Genomic DNA, 24765 nt, shown 5'->3' with positions numbered 1-24765 from the left:
TCCTTCAATTTAATTCCATTAATTTCCTTTAGGTCAAAGGTAAACCCCAGAGGACACACGCACGCACGCACACACACGCACACACACAAACACACACACATACACACACCCACACGTGAACTTCAGCCCTGGTCAAACAGGTTAGGCCACATTTAAGGGGGCGGGGCTGGTAAAGGGGTGGGGCTGGTAAGGGGGCGGGGCTGGTAAGTGGGTGGGGAGGTAAAGAAGAACAGTTTGCAGCACACACACTCAGACGTCCATAAACCTGAACAGAGAGGTGAGAGAAAGACAGAGAAGAAGAGAAAGACAGAGAGAGGGAGACCAACTTACCAACAGCTGAAAAATCAACAGCTGAAAAATCAACAGCTGAAAAACCAACAGCTGAACAACCAACTTACCAACAACAGAACAACCAACTTACCAACAACAGAACAATCAACTTACCAACAACAGAACAACCAACTTACCAACAACAGAACAACCAACTTACCAACAACAGAACAACCAACTTACCAACAACAGAACAACTTAACTTGCAGGTAATCTAATTCCACAATTTGAGTTACAGAATTTAAAAAAATTATCAATCAAAATTATTTTTTAAAGACCTTTTTACATCAGCCAATGTTACAAAGCGCTGTACAGAAACTCAGTCTAAAACTCCAAACCGCAAGCAATGCAGATGTAGAAGCACGGTGGCTAGCAAAAACTCCCTAGAAAGGCAGGAACCTAGGAAGAAACCTAGAGAGGAACCAGACACTGAGGGGTGGCCAGTCCTCTGCTGGCTGTGCCGGGTGGAGATTATAACAGAACATGGCCAAGATGTTCAAATGTTCATAGATGACCAGCAGGGTCAAATAATAATAATCACAGTGGTTGTAGAGGGTGCAGCAAGTCAGCACCTCAGGAGTAAATGTCAGTTGGCTTTTCATAGCCAAGTATTCAGAGTTAGAGACAGCAGGTGCGGTAGAGAGAGAGAGACACAAAACAGCAGGTCTGGGACAGGTAGCACGTCCAGTGAACAGGTCAGTGTTCCATAGCCGGGGGCAGAACAGTTGAAACTGGAGCAGCAGCACGACCAGGTGGACTGGGGACAGCAAGGAGTCATCATGCCAGGTGATCCTGAGGCATGGTCCCAGAGCTCAAGTCCTCCGGGAGGGGGAGGGAGTGGGAGAGGGAGAGAGAATTAGAGAGAGCATACTTAAATTCACACAGGACACCGGATAAGACTGGAGAAACACTCCAGATATAACAGACTGACCCTAGCCCCCCGACACATAAACTACTGCAGCATAAATATATCATAATGTAGGTTCTTATACAGATGGGTAATGGTATAAGTTAGATAACACAGTTACAATGTGTACAATGTTCTACTTCTCCAAAGATGAGACTGTTTTCTATCCTGGGGGTGATTGGACTGGGGGTGATTGGACTGGGGGTGATTGGACTGGGGGTGATTGGACTGGAGTTTTCAGAACTTACATTACCTGCACCAGAGCTTCAAATGAGTAGAGAGAGAGAGAGAGAGACGGATCTATCTTTTTTACTTGCTTTGGCAATGTAAACATATATTTCCCATACCAATAAAACCCTTAAATTGAATTGAGAGAGAGCGAGAGAGACAGAAAGACATAGAGAAAGAGAGAGAGAGATACAGAGAGCGCAAGAGAGAGAGCAAGAGAGAGGTGGAGAGAGAGGTGAAGAGAGAGCAAGAGAGAGGTGAGGAAAGAGGTGAGGAGAGAGAGAGAGAGAGGGGGGGGGAGAGAGAGAGCATACCACTTCTAGAAGTTCAGTGAGGATCTCTGAATGATCCGATGTTGACCTAAATGACTAATGATGATAAATACAATCCACCTGTGTGTAATCAAGTCTCCGTATAAATGCACCTGCACTGTGATAGTCTCAGAGGTCCGTTAAAAGCGCAGAGAGCATCATGAAGAACAAGGAACACACCAGGCAGGTCCGAGATACTGTTGTGAAGAAGTTTAAAGCCGGATTTGGATACAAAACGATTTCCCAAGCTTTAAACATTCCAAGGAGCACTGTGCAAGCGATAATATTGAAATGGAAGGAGTATCAGACCACTGCAAATCTACCAAGACCTGGCCATCCCTCTAAACTTTCAGCTCATACAAGGAGAAGACTGATCAGAGATGCATCCAAGAGGCCCATGATCACTCTGGATGAACTGCAGAGATCTACAGCTGAGGTGGGAGACTCTGTCCATAGGACAACAATCAGTCGTATATTGCACAAATCTGGCCTTTATGGAAGAGTGGCAAGAAGAAAGCCATTTCTTAAAGATATCCATAAAAAGTGTAGTTTAAAGTTTGCCACAAGCCACCTGGGAGACACACCAAACATGTGGAAGAAGGTGCTCTGGTCAGATGAAACCAAAATTGAACTTTTTGGCAACAATGCAAAACGTTATGTTTGGCGTAAAAGCAACACAGCTCATCACCCTGAACACACCATACCCACTGTCAAACATGGTGGTGGCAGCATCATGGTTTGGGCCTGCTTTTCTTCAGCAGGGACAGGGAAGATGGTTAAAATTGATGGGAAGATGGATGGAGCCAAATACAGGACCATTCTGGAAGAAAACCTGATGAAGTCTGCAAAAGACCTGAGACTGGGACGGAGATTTGTATTCCAACAAGACAATGATCCAAAACATAAAGCAAAATCTACAATGGAATGGTTCAAAAATAAACATAGCCAGGTGTTAGAATGGCCAAGTCAAAGTCCAGACCTGAATCCAATCGAGAATCTGTGGAAAGAACTGAAAACTGCTGTTCACAAATGCTCTCCATCCAACCTCACTGAGCTTGAGCTGCTTTGCAAGGAGGAATGGGAAAAAATTTCTGTCTCGATGTGCAAAACTGATAGAGACATACCCCAAGCGGCTTACAGCTGTAATCACAGCAAAAGGTGGCGTTACAAAGTATTAACTTTAGGGGGCTGAATAATTTTGCACGCCCAATTTTTCAGTTTTTGATTTGTTAAAAAAGTTTGAAATATCCAATAAATGTCGTTCCACTTCATGATTGTGTCCCACTTGTTGTTGATTCTTCACAAAAAATACAGTTTTATATCTTTATGTTTGAAGCCTGAAATGTGGCAAAAGGTCGCAAAGTTCATTGGGGCCGAATACTTTCGCAAGGCACTGTAATATACCATTTGTAATGTCTTTATTATTTTGGAACTTCTGTGAGTGTAATGTTTACTGTTCATTTATATTGTTTATTTCACTTTCGTTTATTATCTACTTCACTTGCTTTGGCAATGTTAACATATGTTTACATGCCAATAAAGACCTTAAATTGAAATTGAGACAGACAGAGAGAGAGAGAGAGACAGAGAGACAGAGAGAGAGACAGAGAGAGAGAGACAGAGAGAGAGACAGAGAGAGAGACAGAGAGAGAGAGACAGAGAGAGAGACAGAGAGAGACAGAGAGAGAGACAGAGAGAGACAGAGAGAGATACAGAGAGGTAGAGAGACAGAGAGAGAGAGAGAGAGAGAGGTAGAGAGACAGAGAGAGAGAGAGAGAGAGAGAGAGAGACAGAGAGGTAGAGAGACAGAGAGAGAGGGACAGAGACACAGAGAGAGAGAGAGAGAGAGAGAGAGAGAGAGAGAGAGAGAGAGACAGAGAAAGAGACAGAGACAGAGAGAGAGAGAGAGAGAGAGAGAGACAGAGAGAGAGAGAGAGACAGAGAGAGAGACAGAGAGGTAGAGAGAAAGAGAGAGAGAGAGACAGAGAGAGAGAGAGAGAGAGAGAGGTAGAGAGACAGAGAGAGAGAGAGAGAGAGAGAGAAAGAGAGAGAGACTGGAGAGGCAGAGAGAGAGAGACAGAGAGAGAGATGTTATTTCCTATTACGTAAGATGAAACCATGATTGGTTATGATTGAGTATGGCACAGGAAAAGCTATTTTTCAAAATATTGATTATGGTCAAATACGATCATTGATTTTTAACGTAGCCTTTCAATCGTTGTGCTAATGCTAGTCAGTTAGTAATGCTAGTCAGCGATGAATGGCAGTTAGTTAGTAATGCTAGTTAGTTAGTAATGCTAGTTAGTTAGTATTGCTACTCACTTAGTAATGCTACTCACTTAGTAATGCTAGTTATTAATGTGAGTCAGTTATTAATACTAGTCAGTTAGTAATGCTAGTTAGTTAGTAATTATAGTTAGTTAGTAATGCTAGTTAGTTAGTAATGCTATTCACTTAGTAATGCTAGTTAGTAATGATAGTCAGTTAGTAATATTAGTCAGTTAGTAATGCTACTTAGTTAGTAATACTTCTTAGTTAGTAATGCTACTTAGTAATGCTAGTTAGTTAGTAATGCTATTTAGTAATGCTAGTTATTTAGTAATGCTAGTTAGTTAGTAATCCTACTTAGTAATGCTAGTTAGTTAGTAATTCTACTTCGTTAGTAATGCTAGTTCGTTAATAATTCTACTTAGTAATGCTAGTTCGTTAGTAATGCTAGTTAGTTAGTAATCCTACTTAGTAATGCTACTTAGTTAGTAATGCTAGGTTAGTTAGTAATGCTACTTAGTTAGTAATGCTACTTCATTAGTAATGCTAGTTCGTTAGTAATGCTACTTAGTTAGTAATGCTACTTAGTTAGTAATTCTACTTAGTCAGTAATGCTAGTTCGTTAGTCATGCTAGTCAGTTAGTAATGCTAGATAGTTAGTAATGCTTGTCAGTTAGTAATGCTAGTTAGTTCGTAATGCTAGTCAGTTAGTAATGCTACTTAGTTAGTAATGCTAGTCAGTTAGTAATGCTAGTCAGTTAGTGATGCTAGTTAGTTAGTAATGCTAGTCAGTTAGTAATGCTAGTTAGTTAGTAATGCTAGTCAGTTAGTAATACTCGTCAATTAGTAATGCTAGTCAGTAAGTAATGCTAGTTAGTTAGTAATGCTTGTTAGTCTCACGAAAGTACCTCTAACTTCCTTCATACTGCACGCAGAGGCATGAAAATGTCATCCACGAGTTCCTCTTGACTATATCGTAGTAAAATAAGAATCTGTCAGTCAGGTTAACGAGTTCATCTAACTATAGGGAAGTAGGGTGAGAATCTGTCAGTCAGGTTAACGAGTTCATCTAACTATAGGGAAGTAGGGTGAGAATCTGTCAGTCAGGTTAACGAGTTCATCTGACTATAGGGAAGTAGGGTGAGAATCTGTCAGTCAGGTTAACGAGTTCATCTAACTATAGGGAAGTAGAGTACAAATCTGTCAGTAAGGATAACAAGTTCATCTGACTATGGGGAAGGTGAAAAATAGAGAGATGGTAGAGAAGATAAGTAAGCAGGAGGTTAGTATGTGTGAGAAAGGTGTGTGTGTGTGTGTGTGTGTGTGTGTGTGCATTCTCTGTGCATGCTGTAAAACGCCACGTAGATGTGATCTCTTTGATTTTACAGTATGGTATTATATTGGGGTATGTATCTATTTATCTAGGAGGAGGAGGAGGAGGAGGAGCGTTTGACAAACAGGACGACCTTTAAGCCCACCTGGTGACCTCTTCACTGAGATGCGAAGACGGTTCTCGAAGTCGGGGGTAAAGACCCCAAAAACCTCTGAACCCCAGGGTTAGATATGATTTATTTTACCAAATATGTGTTTTAATTTTAATGTTTTAAGAGTTATCCTCTGAGATCCAATGCAGGCAATCTTGTTGTATAATTGTTTTTTACACAAATACATTTAATTCAAGGAGTGCCTATCCCGATGCCTGCTGAACGACCCCAAACTTCCTCTGTAGCCTCCTCGCTTCCCACCCCAAGCCTTGCTGCGGCGCTAGCCCGGCGAAGGTTCACCCTGAGTGGGGCAGCTGACAGCCAGAACCAGGGGCTGACGGTCTACTCCAGGTGTGTTAAACGGGGTTTTGCCTGATCCATCAACACGTCACATGCAGAGTGGAGCCCTTTACACACAAACACTAACACACTTCACTCACACACTCTCTCTCTCTCTCTCCCCCTCCCTCTCTCTCTTCACCCTCCTCCATCCTCCCTTCTTTCCCTCCCTCTCTCTCTTCACCCTCCTCCATCCTCCCTTCTTTCCCTCCCTCTCTCTCTTCACCCTCCTCCATCCTCCCTTCTTTCCCTCCCTCTCTCTCTTCACCCTCCTCCATCCTCCCTTCTTTCCCTCCCTCTCTCTCCACCCTCCTCCATCCTCCCTTCTTTCCCTCCCTCTCTCTCTTCACCCTCCTCCATCCTCCCTTCTTTCCCTCCCTCTCTCTCTTCACCCTACTCCATCCTCCCTTCTTTCCCTCCCTCTCTCTCTTCACCCTCCTCATCCTCCCTTCTTTCCCTCCCTCTCTCTCTTCACCCTCCTCCATCCTCCCTTCTTTCCCTCACTCTCTCTCTTCACCCTCCTCCATCCTCCCTTCTTTCCCTCCCTCTCTCTCTTCTCCCTCCTCCATCCTCCCTTCTTTCCCTCCCTCTCTCTCTTCACCCTCCTCCATCCTCCCTTCTTTCCCTCCCTCTCTCTCTTCACCCTCCTCCATCCTCCCTTCTTTCCCTCCCTCTCTCTCTTCACCCTCCTCCATCCTCCCTTCTTTCCCTCACTCTCTCTCTTCACCCTCCTCCATCCTCCCTTCTTTCCCTCCCTCTCTCTCTTCACCCTCCTCCATCCCCCCTTCTTTCCCTCCCTCTCTCTCTTCCTAACACTACCCCCCCCCCAATCCCAGAATGCCATTCTCTCGTAGCTTCCTGTCTGAAGATCAGTTCCAGTGTTCCATCTGTCTGGATATCTTCATAAACCCCGCCTCCACTCCATGTGGACACTCCTTCTGCATGGCCTGCATTGGTAGGTAGTTGTACTTCAAATCATATCAAATGTTATTTGTCACATGCACCGAATACAACTTACAGTGAAATGCTCACTTACAAGCCTTTAAACAACAATGCAGTTTTAAGAAGAAAAAAAAGTGTTAAGAAAGTATTTACTAAATAAACAATAAATAAAAAATAAATGAGAAAATACAATAAATAAATAATTAAAGAGCAACAATTAAATAACAGTAGCTGAGATATGTAACGAGGGTATTTGAAGAAACAGAGTAAATGTTTGGGGGCACCGGTTACTCAAGGTAATTGAGGATAATATGTACATGTCGGTAGAGGTAACGTAACTATGCACAGATAATAAACAGATAGAAGCAGTGTAAAAATGGGGGAAGGGGTCAACGCACATAGTCTGGGCAGCCATTTTGTTTAGCTGTTCAGGAGTCTTATTGCTTGGGGGGTAGAAGCTGTTAAGAATCCTTTTGGACCTAGACTTGGCGCTCCGGTACCGCTTGCTGTGCGGTAGCAGGGAGAACAGTCTATGACTTGGGTGGCTGGAGTATTTGACCATTTTTAGGGCCTTCCTCTGACACCGCCTGGTATAGAGGTCCTGGATGGCAGGAAGCTTGGCCCCGGTGATGTACTGGGCCGTTCGCACTACCCTCTGTAGTGCCTTGCGGTCGGAGGCTGAGTAGTTGCCATACCAGGCTGTGATACAACCAGTCAGGATGCTCTCGATGGTGCAGCTGTAGAACCTTTTGAGGATCTGAGGACCCCATGCCAAATCCTTTCAGTCTCCAGAGGAGGAATAGGTTTTGTCGTGCCCTCTTCACGACTGTCTTGGTGTGTTTGGACCATGTTAGTTTGTTGGGGATGTGGACACCAAGGAACTTGAATCTCTCAACCTGCTCTACTACAGCCCTTCGATGAGAATGGGGGCGTGCTCAGTCCTCCTTTTCCTTGAGTCCACAATCATCTTTGTCTTGATCACGTTGAGGGAGAGGTTGTTGTCCTGTCTCCACACGGCCAGGTCTCTGACCTCCTCCCTATAGGCTGTCTCATCGTTGTCGGTGATCAGGCCTACCACTGTTGTGTCATCAGCAAACTTAATGATGGGGTTGGAGTCATGACTGGCCATGCAGTCATGAGTGAACAGGAAGTACAGGAGGGGACTGAGCACGCACTCCTGAGGGGCCCGCGTGTTGAGGATCAGTGTGGCAGATGTGTTGTTACCTACCTTTACCACCTGGGGGCGGCCCGTCAGGAAGTCCAGGATCCAGTTCCAGTTGTAACCCATGGCTTCTGGTTGGGGTATGTACGTACGGTCACTGCGGGGAAGACGTCATCGATGCACTAACTGATGAAGCCAGTGACTGATGTGGTGTACTCCTCAATGCCATCGGAAGAATCCGTACAACGGCTAATAGTTGGCTAATAGTACAGACGGTAGAGGTGGGTTACCCACAAACCCAGCCAGCTGTATCTCCGTATCTTCTTCATGTGATTGGCTAATAGTACAGAAGGTAGAGGTGGGTTACCCACAAACCCAGCCAGCTGTATCTCCGTATCTTCTTCATGTGAATGACAGGGATTGGGGCCTTGTCCGGTGTTTGAAGTAAATCCTTTGTATCCGACTCGTTAAAGAAATCTTTGTTCAGTACGAGGGGAGTAATCGCTTCTCTGATAACTAGAAGCTGATTTTGGTCATAAGAGATGGTGACAGAAACATTGTGTACAAAATAAGTTACAAATAACAACAACAACAAAAAACACACACAATAGGTTAGGAGCCCGTAAATAGGCAACCATCTCCTTCGGCGATCATTAGGGAGGCAATTAGGGCTAAGTGCCTTCCTCAAGGGCACATCGACAGATTTGTCATGTAGTCAGCTTGGGGATTCGAACCAGCAACCGCTAGGTTTCCTGCCGCACACACATCAGTGTGCTTTAGAGCAAGCAGGGATGTTACTGACCTGCCCAGGTACCTATGACCCCTACGTGACCCCAGTGGGCTCAACGTGTGGTATGTTGTCATGGTGGTGATATTTATGTTCAGACGGGTGAATAAATGATCTGTTCTATTCTGTCCTCTGATCCAGGTCGGCACTGGGACGGTGCTAAGCTCTGCCAGTGTCCTCTCTGCAAAGAGACCTTTAAGAAGCGTCCGGACCTTCAGATTAACCGGACACTCAGGGAGATCACAGAGCAGTTCAAGTCCATGTCCGGGGCGTCTCGGTTGGGCAGCGGGACGTGGAGAGGTGTCCTTGGGGCTGGAGGTGAGGTATCTTAAAAATATACAGACAGACAGACAGACAGACAGACAGACAGACAGACAGACAGACAGACAGACAGACAGACGACAGGGCAGCGGGACGTGGAGAGGTGTCCTTGGGGCTGGAGGTGAGGTATATTAAAAATATACAGACAGACAGACAGACAGACAGACAGACAGACAGACAGACAGACAGACAGACAGACAGACAGACAGACAGACAGATAGATAGATAGATAGATAGATAGATAGATAGATAGATAGATAGATAGATATTACATAGAAAGTGAGTGGGGCAATAGGGTATGGAACAGCTGCCTCCAGAGACATATGGACTACAGGCACTACCATTAGACCAGCCCCCGGCATGGAGGTGTGCTGTTCTTGATAATACTGTACGTTATAATACTGTACGTTATAATACTGTACGTTATAATACTGTACGTTATAATACTGTACGTTATAATACTGTACGTTATAATACTGTACGTTATTGTATTTATGTACTGTATGTTTCTATTAATCTAGGAGGAGGAGGAGGAGGAGGAGGAAGGGGAGGGGGAGAGGACAGAGACCATCAGGATCCCAGCACCATAGAGAGGGAGTGGATGGACACTAAGGTGGGTTGTAAGGAGGGAGGGAGGGAGGGAGGGAGGGAGGGAGGGAGGGAGGGAGGGAGGGAGGGAGGGAGGGAGGGAGGGAGGGAGGGAGGGAGGGAGGGAGGGAGGGAGGGAAAGAGGTGGAGAGGGAGAGAGATATAAATAGAGGTAGAGAGGGAGAGAGAGAGAGAGGTAGATAGGGAGAGAGAGAGAGAGATAGAGGTAAATAGGGAGAGAGACATAGATATAGAGGTAGATAGGGAGAGAGAGATAGATATAGAGGTAGATAGGGAGAGAGAGATAGATATAGAGGTAGGGAGAGAGATATAGAGGTAGATAGGGAGAGAGAGATAGATATAGAGGTAAATAGGGAGAGAGACATAGATATAGAGGTAGATAGGGATAGAGAGATAGATATAGAGGTAGATAGGGAGAGAGATAGATAGATATAGAGGTACATGGGGAGAAAGACATAGATATATAGGTTAGATAGGGAGAGAGAGATAGATATAGAGGTAGATAGGGAGAGAGAAATAGATATAGAGGTAGATAGGGAGAGAGAGATAGATATAGAGGTAGATAGGGAGAGAGATTGTTTATTTCACTTTATATATTAACTTTATATATTATCTACCTCACTTGCTTTGGCAATGTTAACACGTTTCCCATGCCAATAAAGCCCTTGAATTGAATTGAATTGAATTGAGATAGATATAGAGGTATACAGGGAGAGAGATATAGATATCGAGGTAGATAGGGAGAGAGAGATAGATATAGAGGTAGATAGGGAGAGAGAGATAGATATAGAGGTAGAGAGAGAGATATAGAGGTAGATAGGTAGAGTGAGATAGATATAGAGGTAGATAGGGAGAGAGAGAGTTTTATAGATGGTACATGTAGAAGGTGTCTGTCTAATCAGAGGTAAGGTGTAGATTGTAGATGTATTCAAGCATTGTTTCTCCTCCTCTCGCCTCTATGCGTGTGTGTGTGTGTGTGTGTGTGTGTGTGTGTGTGTGTGTGTGTGTGTGTGTGTGTGTGTGTGTGTGTGTGTGTGTGTGTGTGTGTGTGCGTATGTGTGCGTGTGTGTGTGTGTGTGTGTGTGTGTGTGTGTGTACCAGACCCAGCTACATATGTCCGAGGCAGAGATCCATCAGCTGATTCTACAGAGACAGAGGAAGATGGAGGAGATAATGTCATCACTGGCTCAACTACAGGTGACCTTTAACCCCTGACCCTTAACCCTGGGGATGGACGTTGACCTTTAGCCCCTAACCCTTAACCCTGGGGATGGGTTACTCCAGCACATAACTTAAACGGTGTAACTTAACCCAGAACGTTTACCCTCAACTCTCTCTAAGGGCTCTCTTTTCGGCGTTAAGGTGGCGCTCTTGTCAAACGCACTTTAGTTTTCCATTTTGTCTTCCAGCCCAACGTCAGCCCTGCGCTCAGATGGGAAGGCTGGAAGTATTTGATATGTGTCCTTAAAATGTTTATCCAAAGTGCTAATTTCAGGCTGGTAGCGATATTTAAGATCAACCAAAAGCTGGTTTTAGCGGTAACGCGGTTGGTTATGGTCATGGTTTGACACTGCCCAAATGGAACAACAGTAATGTGCTTTTGTCGCATGTAAACTTGAGAAACATAAAACAGTGATGTTACCCCCCCCCCCCCCCCATTTCGTTTTATTTGACCTCAACAACAAGCCTCTTAAAGAAGGCTTTTTTCAATGTAATCAAGTTGTCAAGACCGTTGATCAAGTGTTTGACTCGTGAGACCGCTTGGAAAGCAATCTTATTCACCAAAGCTTCATTAAAATAGAGAGTTTGAGAGGGGCAAAACAGTGATCTATTTAATATATTTATTGTAGACAGACCTACATTATTGTAGCCATGCTTCGGACGTGAGTTAAACTCCTACTCCATGATGTACAGAGCATTCGGGAAAGTGTTCAGACCCCTTCACTTTTTACACATTTTGTTACATTACAGCCTTATTCTAAACTGGGTTAAATAGTTTTTTCCCCTTCATCAATCTACACACAATACCCCATAATGACATCACAATACCCCATAATGACATCACAATACCCCATAATGACATCACAATACCCCATAATTTTTATTTTTTATTTAACTAGGCAAGTCAGTTAAGAAAAAAAATCTTATTTTCAATGAAGGCCTAGGAACAGTGGGTTAACTGCCTTGTTCAGGGGCAGAACGACAGATTTGTACCTATGTTTATATTTACAGTAGTCCTAGCCCCTATATCAGTGAGACAGCTATGTTTATATTTACAGTAGTCCTAGCCGCTATATCAGTGAGATAGCTATGTTTATATTTACAGTAGTCCTAGCCCCTATATCAGTGAGACAGCTATGTTTATATTTACAGTAGTCCTAGCCCCTATATCAGTGAGACAGCTATGTTTATATTTACAGTAGTCCTAGCCCCTATATCAGTGAGATAGCTATGTTTATATTTACAGTAGTCCTAGCCCCTATATCAGTGAGACAGCTATGTTTATATTTACAGTAGTCCTAGCCCCTATATCAGTGAGACAGCTATGTTTATATTTACAGTAGTCCTTGCCCCTATATCAGTGAGACAGCTATGTTTATATTTACAGTAGTCCTAGCCCCTATACCAGTGAGACAGCTATGTTTATATTTACAGTAGTCCTAGCCCCTATATCAGTGAGACAGCTATGTTTATATTTACAGTAGTCCTAGCCCCTATATCAGTGAGATAGCTATGTTTATATTTACAGTAGTCCTAGCCCCTATATCAGTGAGACAGCTATGTTTATATTTACAGTAGTCCTAGCCCCTATATCAGTGAGATAGCTATGTTTATATTTACAGTAGTCCTAGCCCCTATATCAGTGAGACAGCTATGTTTATATTTACAGTAGTCCTAGCCCCTATATCAGTGAGATAGCTATGTTTATATTTACAGTAGTCCTAGCCCCTATATCAGTGAGACAGCTATGTTTATATTTACAGTAGTCCTAGCCCCTATATCAGTGAGATAGCTATGTTTATATTTACAGTAGTCCTAGCCCCTATATCAGTGAGACAGCTATGTTTATATTTACAGTAGTCCTAGCCCCTATATCAGTGAGACAGCTATGTTTATATTTACAGTAGTCCTAGCCCCTATATCAGTGAGATAGCTATGTTTATATTTACAGTAGTCCTAGCCCCTATATCAGTGAGATAGCTATGTTTATATTTACAGTAGTCCTAGCCCCTATATCAGTGAGATAGCTATGTTTATATTTACAGTAGTCCTAGCCCCTATATCAGCGAGAATGCTATGTTTATATTTACAGTAGTCCTTGCCCCTATATCAGTGAGACAGCTATGTTTATATTTACAGTAGTCCTAGCCCCTATATCAGTGAGACAGCTATGTTTATATTTACAGTAGTCCTAGCCCCTATATCAGTGAGATAGCTATGTTTATATTTACAGTAGTCCTAGCCCCTATATCAGTGAGATAGCTATGTTTATATTTACAGTAGTCCTAGCCCCTATATCAGCAAGAATGCTATGTTTATATTTACAGTAGTCCTTGCCCCTATATCAGTGAGACAGCTATGTTTATATTTACAGTAGTCCTAGCCCCTATATCAGTGAGACAGCTATGTTTATATTTACAGTAGTCCTAGCCCCTATATCAGTGAGACAGCTATGTTTATATTTACAGTAGTCCTAGCCCCTATATCAGTGAGACAGCTATGTTTATATTTACAGTAGTCCTAGCCCCTATATCAGTGAGACAGCTATGTTTATATTTACAGTAGTCCTAGCCCCTATATCAGTGAGACAGCTATGTTTATATTTCATAACGGAAGCCATACAATTACTGAGAACAATGCAAACAGGTTGACCAATGTAGACTGCAAACAGGTTGACCAATGCGCTAGGTTTGTTAAAATAGAGCCCTAAAACTAACACACGCTCTCACTCCCTTCCCCAGCTTTCAGTGGAACGTGAGACGGCAGGCGTTATGTGTGTGTTCAGTGCGTTGGTGTGCGCGGTGGAGAGGTCGCAGGCTGAGCTCATGGAGGTGATTGAGATTAGTAGACGGTTGGCAGAGCACCAGGCGGACGATGTGATTCGTCAGCTGGAACAGGAAGTGAATGAGCTCAGGAAGAGAAGCCACGCCCTCTCCCAGCTGGCCCAATCAGACGACTACGTTCATTGTAAAAAGGTGAGAGGATGGAGGGAGGGAAACGAATACACGTTTGAAGAACAAGATGGTCGTATCCCAGACTACATTGTAGATGTTGTATTACATCAATCAACGGTTGCACGCCATGTCATCTACTGCAGTATCATATAGTCACCACGTCATCTACTGCAGTATCATGTAATCACCTACTGCAGTATGATATAATCACCATGTCATCTACTGCAGTATCATATAATCACCACGTCATCTACTGCAGTATCATATAATCACCATGTCATCTACTGCAGTAACATATAATCACCACATCATCTACTGCAGTATCATGTAATCACCATGCCATCTACTGCAGTATCATATAATCACCACGTCATCTACTGCAGTATCATATAATCACCATGTCATCTACTGCAGTATCATCTAATCACCACGTCATCTACTGCAGTATCATATAATCACCACGTCATCTACTGCAGTATCATATAATCACCATGTCATCTACTGCAGTATCATATAATCACCACGTCATCTACTGCAGTATCATATAATCACCACATCATCTACTGCAGTATCATATAATCACCACGTCATCTACTGCAGTATCATCTAATCACCATGTCATCTACTGCAGTATCATATAATCACCATGTCATCTACTGCAGTATCATATAGTCACCACGTCATCTACTGCAGTATCATATAATCACCACGTCATCTACTGCAGTATCATATAATCACCACGTCATCTACTGCAGTATCATGTAATCACCACGTCATCTACTGCAGTATCATATAATCACCATGTCATCTACTGCAGTATCATATAATCACCACGTCATCTACTGCAGTATCATGTAATCACCACGTCATCTACTGCAGTATCATATAATCACCATGTCATCTACTGCAGTATCATGTAATCACCATGTCATCTACTGCAGTATCATGTAATCATCATGTCATCTATTGCAGTATCATATAATCACCATGTCATCTACTGCAGTATCATATATCATCTACTGCAGTATCATATAGTCACCACGTCATCTACTGCAGTATCATATAGTCACCATGTCACCTACTGCAGTATCATATAATCACCATGTCATCTACTGCAGTATCATATAATCACCATGTCACCTACTGCAGTATCATATAATCACCATGTCATCTACTGCAGTATCATATAATCACCATGTCACCTACTGCAGTATCATATAATCACCATGTCATCTACTGCAGTATCATATAGTCACCATGTCACCTACTGCAGTATCATATAATCACCATGTCATCTACTGCAGTATCATATAATCACCATGTCATCTACTGCAGTATCATGTAATCACCACGTCATCTACTGCAGTATCATGTAATCCCCACGTCATCTACTGCAGTATCATGTAATCATCATGTCATCTATTGCAGTATCATATAATCACCATGTCATCTACTGCAGTATCATATATCATCTACTGCAGTATCATATAGTCACCACGTCATCTACTGCAGTATCATATAGTCACCATGTCACCTACTGCAGTATCATATAATCACCATGTCATCTACTGCAGTATCATATAATCACCATGTCACCTACTGCAGTATCATATAATCACCATGTCATCTACTGCAGTATCATATAATCACCATGTCACCTACTGCAGTATCATATAATCACCATGTCATCTACTGCAGTATCATATAATCACCACGTCATCTACTGCAGTATCATATAATCACCACGTCATCTACTGCAGTATCATATAATCACCATGTCATCTACTGCAGTATCATATAATCACCACGTCATCTACTGCAGTATCATGTAATCACCATGTCATCTACTGCAGTATCATATAATCACCACGTCATCTACTGCAGTATCATATAATCACCACGTCATCTACTGCAGTATCATGTAATCACCATGTCATCTACTGCAGTATCATATAATCACCACGTCATCTACTGCAGTGTCATATAATCACCATGTCATCTACTGCAGTATCATATAATCACCACGTCATCTACTGCAGTATCATATAATCACCATGTCATCTACTGCAGTATCATGTAATCACCACGTCATCTACTGCAGTATCATATAATCACCACGTCATCTACTGCAGTATCATGTAATCACCACGTCATCTACTGCAGTATCATCTAATCACCATGTCATCTACTGCAGTATCATGTAATCACCACGTCATCTACTGCAGTATCGTATAATCACCACGTCATCTACTGCAGTATCATGTAATCACCACGTCATCTACTGCAGTATCATCTAATCACCATGTCATCTACTGCAGTATCATGTAATCACCACGTCATCTACTGCAGTATCATCTAATCACCATGTCATCTACTGCAGTATCGTATAATCACCACGTCATCTACTGCAGTATCGTATAATCACCACGTCATCTACTGCAGTATCATCTAATCACCATGTCATCTACTGCAGTATCATGTAATCACCACGTCATCTACTGCAGTATCATCTAATCACCATGTTATCTACTGCAGTATCGTATAATCACCACGTCATCTACTGCAGTATCGTATAATCACCACGTCATCTACTGCAGTATCATCTAATCACCATGTCATCTACTGCAGTATCATGTAATCACCACGTCATCTACTGCAGTATCATATAATCACCATGTCATCTACTGCAGTATCGTATAATCACCATGTCATCTACTGCAGTATCATATAATCACCATGTCATCTACTGCAGTATCATGTAATCACCACGTCATCTACTGCAGTATCATATAATCACCATGTCATCTACTGCAGTATCATCTAATCACCATGTCATCTACTGCAGTATCATGTAATCACCACGTCATCTACTGCAGTATCATGTAATCACCACGTCATCTACTGCAGTATCATCTAATCACCACGTCATCTACTGCAGTATCATATAATCACCACGTCATCTACTGCAGTATTAAATAATCACCACGTCATCTACTGCAGTATTAAATAATCACCACGTCATCTACTGCAGTATTAAATAATCACCACGTCATCTACTGCAGTATTAAATAATCACCATGTTATCTACTGCAGTATCATATAATCACCACGTCATCTACTGCAGTATCATAGAATCACCACGTCATCTACTGCAGTATCATGTAATCACCATGTCATCTATTGCAGTATCATATATCACCATGTCATCTACTGCAGTATCATATAGTCACCATGTCATCTACTGCAGTATCATATAATCACCATGTCATCTACTGCAGTATCATATAATCACCACGTCATCTACTGCAGTATCATATAATCACCACGTCATCTACTGCAGTATCATATGATGTGGTTTGTTTATATGTTTAACACCTGGCATGAATCTTCAATGTCGTCAGCTTGGAACCACTATTTACACTCAATGAAAAACGTACACTCTTTGCTCCGCCCCCACCCTCAGAGCTACCCTGCACTCTGCACCCCTCCACCAATCAGAGACTGGTCTGGGGTGTCGGTGAACTCTGACCTGGGAACGGGGCCCATCTATACTTCGCTGTCTGTCCTGGTCCAACATTTCCAGGAAGAGATCAGCAGGATGGTTCAATTTGGTGAGTACTGCTCCTCTCTCATCTCATCTCTCCCTCTTTCTCTCATCTCTCTCCCTCTCTCATATCTCCATCTCCCTCTTTCTCTCCTCCCTCATCTCTCTCTCTTTCTCTCCTCTCTCTCCCCTCTTTCTCTCCTCTCTCATATCCCTCCTCTCTTTCTCTCATCTCTCTCACTCATCTCTCTCTCTTTCTCTCCTCTCTCTCCCCTCTTTCTATCCTCTCTTTCCCTCTTTCTCTTTCTCTCCTCTCTCATCTCTCTCCCTCTTTCTCTCCTCTCTCATCTCTCTCCCTCTTTCTCTCCTCTCTCATATCTCTCCTCTCTTTCTCTCATCTCTCTCCCTCTTTCTCTTTCTCTCCTCTCTCATATCTCTCCTCTCTTTCTCTCATCTCTCTCCCTCTTTCTCTTTCTCTCCTCTCTCGTATCTCTCCTCCTCTTATCTCTTCTTTATTTCTCTCCTCTCTTTCTCTCCTCGTGTCTTTGGCATCATTAAAGTGAAGACTATTATTTTATCAAATCAATTCTCAGTAATTATTATTACGTGATTAAACTAATCATGTAAATATAATTAACCAGGAAGTCGGCGAACCAAGAAAAATCTTCAGAATACAAAGTTATACTTTTCCTAATATAACTTTTCAGATATTTTAATATCTGACCAATTAGTCTTCTAATTAATTAAAAATTCTTTACCCCGCGTTAGTCTCATTCCAAACGTCGAAAGATGTTGGTTATCTGCACGAACCCAGTCTTTGCCATGAATCATCCATACATCAATTGTCTTAATCACTTATTTACTAACTAACTAATTAATCACAGAAATGCATAAACAAACAACAGTAGATATGGTTACAAGGAAACGATAAGGGAAGTGGGTGTGGACTGAGAAGGCCAGGAAAGACAAGAGTCACTACACAGTTGATAATTGTACTGATTGAAATGCCAATCATTTGCACATGAATGCTCACTCATAATTGCAATCAATATATATAATTACGCTCAATGTGTCGTCATGGTCTCTGTTGGAATCGTCCGTCTTTCTGTTGGAAAGTTCATCTGAACTTCTCTTTGCGTCCCTGGAGTCTTGCGTGGTTAGAATGGATACTTCAGAGTCCCATTCAGAAATGTTCTTATAGAATAGAAGTTTTGGCGGTTGTCGGTCTTCACATTCAGTCAACATAAATTCTTGCTGCAGACCAGTAATTAGTATTGAAGATTCGCTCTTATTCTGTCGGTATCGAAAGTCTCACAGTTGAATAATTTCCACCAGTGTAGCCAATGGTTAGGAATTCAACTCTTCTCTCTTTCTCCTCTCGTTTTCTCCTCTCCTCTCCTTCTCTTTCTATCCTCTCTTTCTAGCCTCTCTTTCTAGCCTCTTTCTTTCTCTCTTTCTCTCCTCTCCTTTTTTCTCCTCTCATCTCCTCTTTCTATCCTCTTTCTCTTTCTCTCCTCTCCTCTTTCTTTCTCTCTCTCTTTCTCTCCTCAAATTTCAAATTAGGGAGGTGTTAAACAATGATACCTGTAGAGAACCATTCACACAGACCTGATACCTGTACAGAACCATTCACACAGACCTGATACCTGTAGAGAAGCAGAGAACCATTCACACAGACCTGATACCTGTAGCGAGGGCAGAGAACCATTCACACAGACCTGATACCTGTAGAGAACCATTTACACAGACCTGATACCTGTAGAGAACCATTCACACAGACCTGATACCTGTAGAGAACCATTCACACAGACCTGATACCTGTAGAGAACCATTCACACAGACCTGATACCTGTAGAGAACCATTCACACAGACCTGATACCTGTAGAGAACCATTCACACAGACCTGATACCTGTAGAGAACCATTCACACAGACCTGATACCTGTAGAGAACCATTCACACAGACCTGATACCTGTAGAGAACCATTCACACAGACCTGATACCTGTAGAGAACCATTCACACAGACCTGATACCTGTAGAGAACCATTCACACAGACCTGATACCTGTAGAGAACCATTCACACAGACCCGATACCTGTAGAGAACCATTCACACAGACCTGATACCTGTAGAGAACCATTCACACAGACCTGATACCTGTAGAGAACCATTCACACAGACCTGATACCTGTAGAGAACCATTCACACAGACCTGATACCTGTAGAGAACCATTCACACAGACCTGATACCTGTAGAGAACCATTCACACAGACCTGATACCTGTAGAGAACCATTCACACAGACCTGATACCTGTAGAGAACCATTCACACAGACCTGATACCTGTAGAGAACCATTCACACAGACCTGATACCTGTAGAGAACCATTCACACAGACCCGATACCTGTAGAGAACCATTCACACAGACCTGATACCTGTAGAGAACCATTCACACAGACCTGATACCTGTAGAGAACCATTCACACAGACCTGATACCTGTAGAGAACCATTTACACAGACCTGATACCTGTAGAGAACCATTCACACAGACCTGATACCTGTAGAGAACCATTCACACAGACCTGATACCTGTAGAGAACCATTCACACAGACCTGATACCTGTAGAGAACCATTCACACAGACCTGATACCTGTAGAGATATTACTCACCTGTTTGCCGTTGCTATCTTTACAGGCATACAAGTGCCACTAAAATCCTCTCCAATACCACAACCCAGTGAGTATCTACACATCAGATCCCATTTGTCACGTGCACCGAACAGGTGTAGGTAGACCTTACCGTGAAATGCTTCCTTACAAGCCCTTAACCAACAATGCAGTTTTAAGAAAAGACCTTCTTTTTTTTTAAAGTATGAGATAAGAATAACAAATAATCAAAGAGCAGCAGTAAATAACAATTACATAGATTATAAGTATATGAGATAAAGATTACAATTGAATAATGTGTAATTATAATATTGATGTTTTTTTTAAATTTGGTTTCTTCTGTTCCTTTATTCAAGAGGTGAAGCAGATACAGGAATATGCAGGTATGTAGAGATACATAGGTCATCACAAAGTTATACTTTAAAAAGTTACTCATCAATGAATTTCCATTTATCTCTCCTCCCCTCTCTCAATCCCTCCATCTCCATAGACCTTTTCCCCCTATTGTGTTATTGACTGTATGTTTGTTTATTCCATGTGTAACTCTGTTGTTGTTGTTTGCGTCACACTGCATTGCTTTATCTTGGCCAGGTCACAGTTGTAAATGAGAACTTGTTCTCAACTTGCCTACCTGGTTAAATAAAGGTGAAATAAAACGTTGATAAAAAATCTCTTCTCCTCTCTGTCCTCCCTCTCACCACCCCTCCACCTCTTCTCCTGTCTCCACCCCTCCACCTCTCCTCCTCTCTTTCCTCCCTCTCACCACCCCTCCACCTCTTCTCTCTGTCCTCCCTCTCACCACCCCTCCACCTCTTCTCCTCTCTCCACCCCTCCACCTCTTATCCTCTCACCACCCCTCCACCTCTTCTCCTCTCACCACCCCTCCACCTCTCCTCCTCTCTTTCCTCCCTCTCTCCATTTCTATTCCCCGCTTCCCCTTCCTCCTTCAGTGGACGTGACTATGGACTCAAGCACCGCCCACCCCAGGCTTATCCTATCAGGAAACGGGAAAATGGTTAGTTATATGGGAGGGGAGGGGGGGGGTACTCCTACACCTTGATCAAACTGCCCTAACGATCAAAGTGTAGGATTAACCTCGTGATAATTATAGTGACCCCCTCAAATAATGTGAAAAGCACTGACCTGCTCTCTGTCTATAGGTAAAATGTGGGGACCATCACCAGCCGGTACCCCATAACTCTGAGAGGTTTGACCGTGTCGTGTGTGTTCTGGGTCGAGAAGGGTTCTCCTCAGGTCAACACTATTGGGAGGTAGGGTTGAACATTTTCTTAAACACTGTGTTGATCCTGGATCCTCATTTAGCTGTTGATCCTGGATCCTCATTTAGCCATGTTGATCCTGGATCCTCATTTAGCTGTCGGTCCTGGATCCTCATGTAGCTGTTGATCCTGGATCCTCATGTAGCTGTTGATCCTGGATCCTCATGTAGCTGTTGATCCTGGATCCTCATTTAGCCGTTTTGATCCTGGATCCTCATGTAGCTGTTGATCCTGGATCCTCATTTAGCCATGTTGATCCTGGATCCTCATTTAGCTGTTGATCCTGGATCCTCATTTAGCCGTGTTGATCCTGGATCCTCATTTAGCCGTGTTGATCCTGGATCCTCATTTAGCCGTTTTGATCCTGGATCCTCATTTAGCCGTGTTGATCCTGGACCCTCATTTAGCCGTGTTGATCCTGGATCCTCATTTAGCTGTGTTGATCCTGGATACCTCATTTAGCCGTGTTAATCCTGGATCCTGGATCCTTATTTATCCGTTGATCCTGGCTAGAGCCCTGTCCTGTATGAGTTCAGGAAGCTGGGCTTGAGCCCTGTCTAATGATCAGAAGGGTGAGGGCAGAAGTTTTAATCAAGAGAGAGAGCTTTAGAAAATAGATCCATTTTCTCTAGCACTAAACATACAAGTATGTGTTTTACAGTTATAAGGAAGGTAAAATCTTATGGTTAGTCATTTTATAATTTGATTGTTACTATATTTAGACAGCATATACATTCTTTCAAGCCCTGTTCATCCACTTTTGTTGAATAGGAACTACATCGTATAGAATATTCCATATTTTCATCAGATTTGTACTATGGACTTGAGCTTGTATCCTCAAAAGTGAGCACACCTTTTCACAGGTGGAGGTGGGCGGGAAGACTGACTGGGATCTGGGCGTGGCCAGCCGCTCCATCAACAGGAAGGGGAAGATAACCGTATCTCCTAGCAACGGCTACTGGTTCCTCAGCCTCAGAGATAAACACAACTATGTGTTCCGGACAGATCCCTCCACTGAGCTGCTTCTCGACCTCAGACCCCAGAAGATCGGGGTGTATGTGGATTATGAGAAAGGACAGGTAGGATGTCACACATTCTTACTCGTCAGTTTCCTTTTGTGTGTGCAACAATTCCAGGGTTTTACAGAAATCCCAGTTGAAGACACCCGGAATCAAGAGAGAATGAGGAGGAAATCCAGAATCCTTCAACAAGGATTTCTGAAATACTTGGACATTTTGCAACCCTCCTTGACCACACACACACACACACACACACACACACACACACACACACACACACACACACACACACACACACACACACACACACACACCTCTTTCTTCTCTCCCTGTCTATCTTACAATATAACGTTGACTAACTTCCCCTTCCTGTCCCCTGTTCAGGTATCGTTCTACAACGTGGACTAACTTCCCCTTCCTGTCCCCTGTTCAGGTATCGTTCTACAACGTGGACTAACTTCCCCTTCCTGTCCCCTGTTCAGGTATCGTTCTACAACGTGGACTAACTTCCCCTTCCTGTCCCCTGTTCAGGTATCGTTCTACAACGTGGACTAACTTCCCCTTCCTCTCCCCTGTTCAGGTATCATTCTACAACGTGGACTAACTTCCCCTTCCTCTCCCCTGTTCAGGTATCATTCTACAACGTGGACTAACTTCCCCTTTCTGTCCCCTGTTCAGGTATCGTTCTACAACGTGGACGCTAAGCTCCACATCTACACCTTCCTGGCCTCCTTTTGTGAGTCCGTGTTCCCGTTCTTCAGTCCCTGCACCAACAAGTCAGGCAAGAACGACGGAGCCCTCGTCATCACTCCAGTACTGCTCATGGACACCCATCCACTACAACCCAATGATTGTGATGAAGTGAACATCTGACTCTAACCCACTAATATAGAAAAATGTGCTCTGGTCTACAGATTGGGGGAACAAATTGTTTTTGACTATCTTTTTGTTGTTGTTGTTGTTGTTGTTGTTGTTGTTGCCTGATTTAGATATGTTTCTGATTATAATTTCCCGACATTCGATACATGCAGCTTATCTTCTGTTGTTGTGTTTCCCCTTAGAAGACTAAATCAATCGTTTGCTCACCAGAATAATGTCATAAATCGATTGAATGATTAAGATTTCAGTTTGTTTTGGGATCCATATTTTATGTGGTTGAAATACTATCCCCTTTTTATGGCGCTAATTAAGCATCTCTATAGAATGTATCTAACTAAACTCTCAAGATGCGGAAATAAATCAATCATATTTCTCCAGTCCTGTTCCCGAGTCAACATTTAGCCTACATTTGGTTTATCATTTTACTGCAAGATATGCTTAATTCTGCAATAGTTTTTATTAAGGCTATGTGAGAGGTTATAGACCTACAGTCAATGTCCAGATTTCACTTTCCATTTAACTCATCTGAACAGTAGGTTACATTTCCCTTGAAGTGCAACAGGCCTATTTGAAGTCCCCTTCTTGTGACTGTTGAATTTGTATCGTTCCTCACAATCATCACACAAAACACTATCATCCTGTTTTACCACTTCAATAAATCTTTACCAAACATTACTTTTCTGGGCCCCCCTTCTCTTTATTTTCATTCTCATTATTTTCATTTCACAGCTTTTTTCTCTTATTGAATAAAACTTATTGATTGACATTCTGGGCAAAAAAGGAAAAACTTAGCTCCATCATTCATTGAATCAGATGACTCAGATTGTGGAAGCTGTTTTTGTTAGGCTTCAGTGCAGCTTTTGACATTATCGATCATAGTCCTGCTGCTGGAAAAACGTGTGTTATGGCTTTATACCTTCTGCTCTATTGTGGATAAAGAGTTACTTATCTAAGAGAACACAGAAGGTGTTCTTTAATGGAAGCCTCTCCAACATGAATCAGGAATTCCCCAGGGCAGCTGTCTAGGCCCCTTACTTTTTCAATCTTTACTAACGACATGCCACTGGCTTTGAGTAAAGCTAGTCTGTCTATGTATGTGGATGACTCAACACTGTCAGCTACTACAGCGAGTAAAATCACTGCAAACATTTACCAAAGAGTTGCATTTAGTTTAAAAATAAATGGGTGGCAAGGAATAAGTTAGTTCTAAATATTTCTAAAAATAAAAGCATTTTATTTGGGACAAATCATTCACTAAACCTCAACTAAATCTTGTAATAAATAATGTGGTAAATTGAGCAAGATGAGGTGACTAAACTGCTTGGAGTAACCCTGGATTGTAAACTGACATGGTCAAACCATGTTGATACAACAGTAGCAAAGATGGGGAGAAGTCTGCCCATAATATTGCGTTGCTCTACCTTCAAATCAAATCAAATGTTATTTGTCACATACACATGGTTAACAGATGTTAATGCGAGTGTAGCGAAATGCTTGTGCTTCTAGTTC

At 42.6% G+C, this 24765-nt stretch overlaps 1 protein-coding gene across 3 annotated transcripts; it reads left to right on the top strand.

Moving 5' to 3' along the window:
- Positions 1–237: 237 nt before the first annotated feature.
- LOC135510237 (E3 ubiquitin-protein ligase TRIM21) lies at positions 238–23931 on the top strand. Of its 3 annotated transcripts, none has more exons than XM_064931035.1 (15): positions 238–539; positions 5470–5600; positions 5726–5879; positions 6704–6822; positions 8900–9076; positions 9613–9692; positions 10790–10885; positions 13651–13884; positions 17327–17474; positions 20107–20148; positions 20435–20461; positions 21029–21093; positions 21239–21349; positions 22222–22437; positions 23056–23931. In XM_064931035.1, exons 2-15 carry the CDS (start codon positions 5543–5545, stop codon positions 23248–23250), a joined length of 1722 nt encoding a protein of 573 aa, XP_064787107.1. In that variant the 5' UTR covers positions 238–539; positions 5470–5542; the 3' UTR covers positions 23251–23931. The 3 variants fall into 3 exon arrangements, with proteins under 3 accessions (XP_064787107.1, XP_064787106.1, XP_064787108.1); XM_064931034.1 differs by having other exon boundaries at positions 9601–9692; XM_064931036.1 differs by lacking the exon at positions 23056–23931 and adding an exon at positions 22762–23041 and having other exon boundaries at positions 9601–9692.
- Positions 23932–24765: the final 834 nt, after the last annotated feature.

Source organism: Oncorhynchus masou, chromosome 23 (genome assembly GCF_036934945.1).
Source record: "Oncorhynchus masou masou isolate Uvic2021 chromosome 23, UVic_Omas_1.1, whole genome shotgun sequence".
NCBI lineage: Eukaryota > Metazoa > Chordata > Actinopteri > Salmoniformes > Salmonidae > Oncorhynchus > Oncorhynchus masou.
Note: the sequence above shows the minus strand (reverse complement) of the source record. Positions and strands in the feature narration are given on the sequence as shown.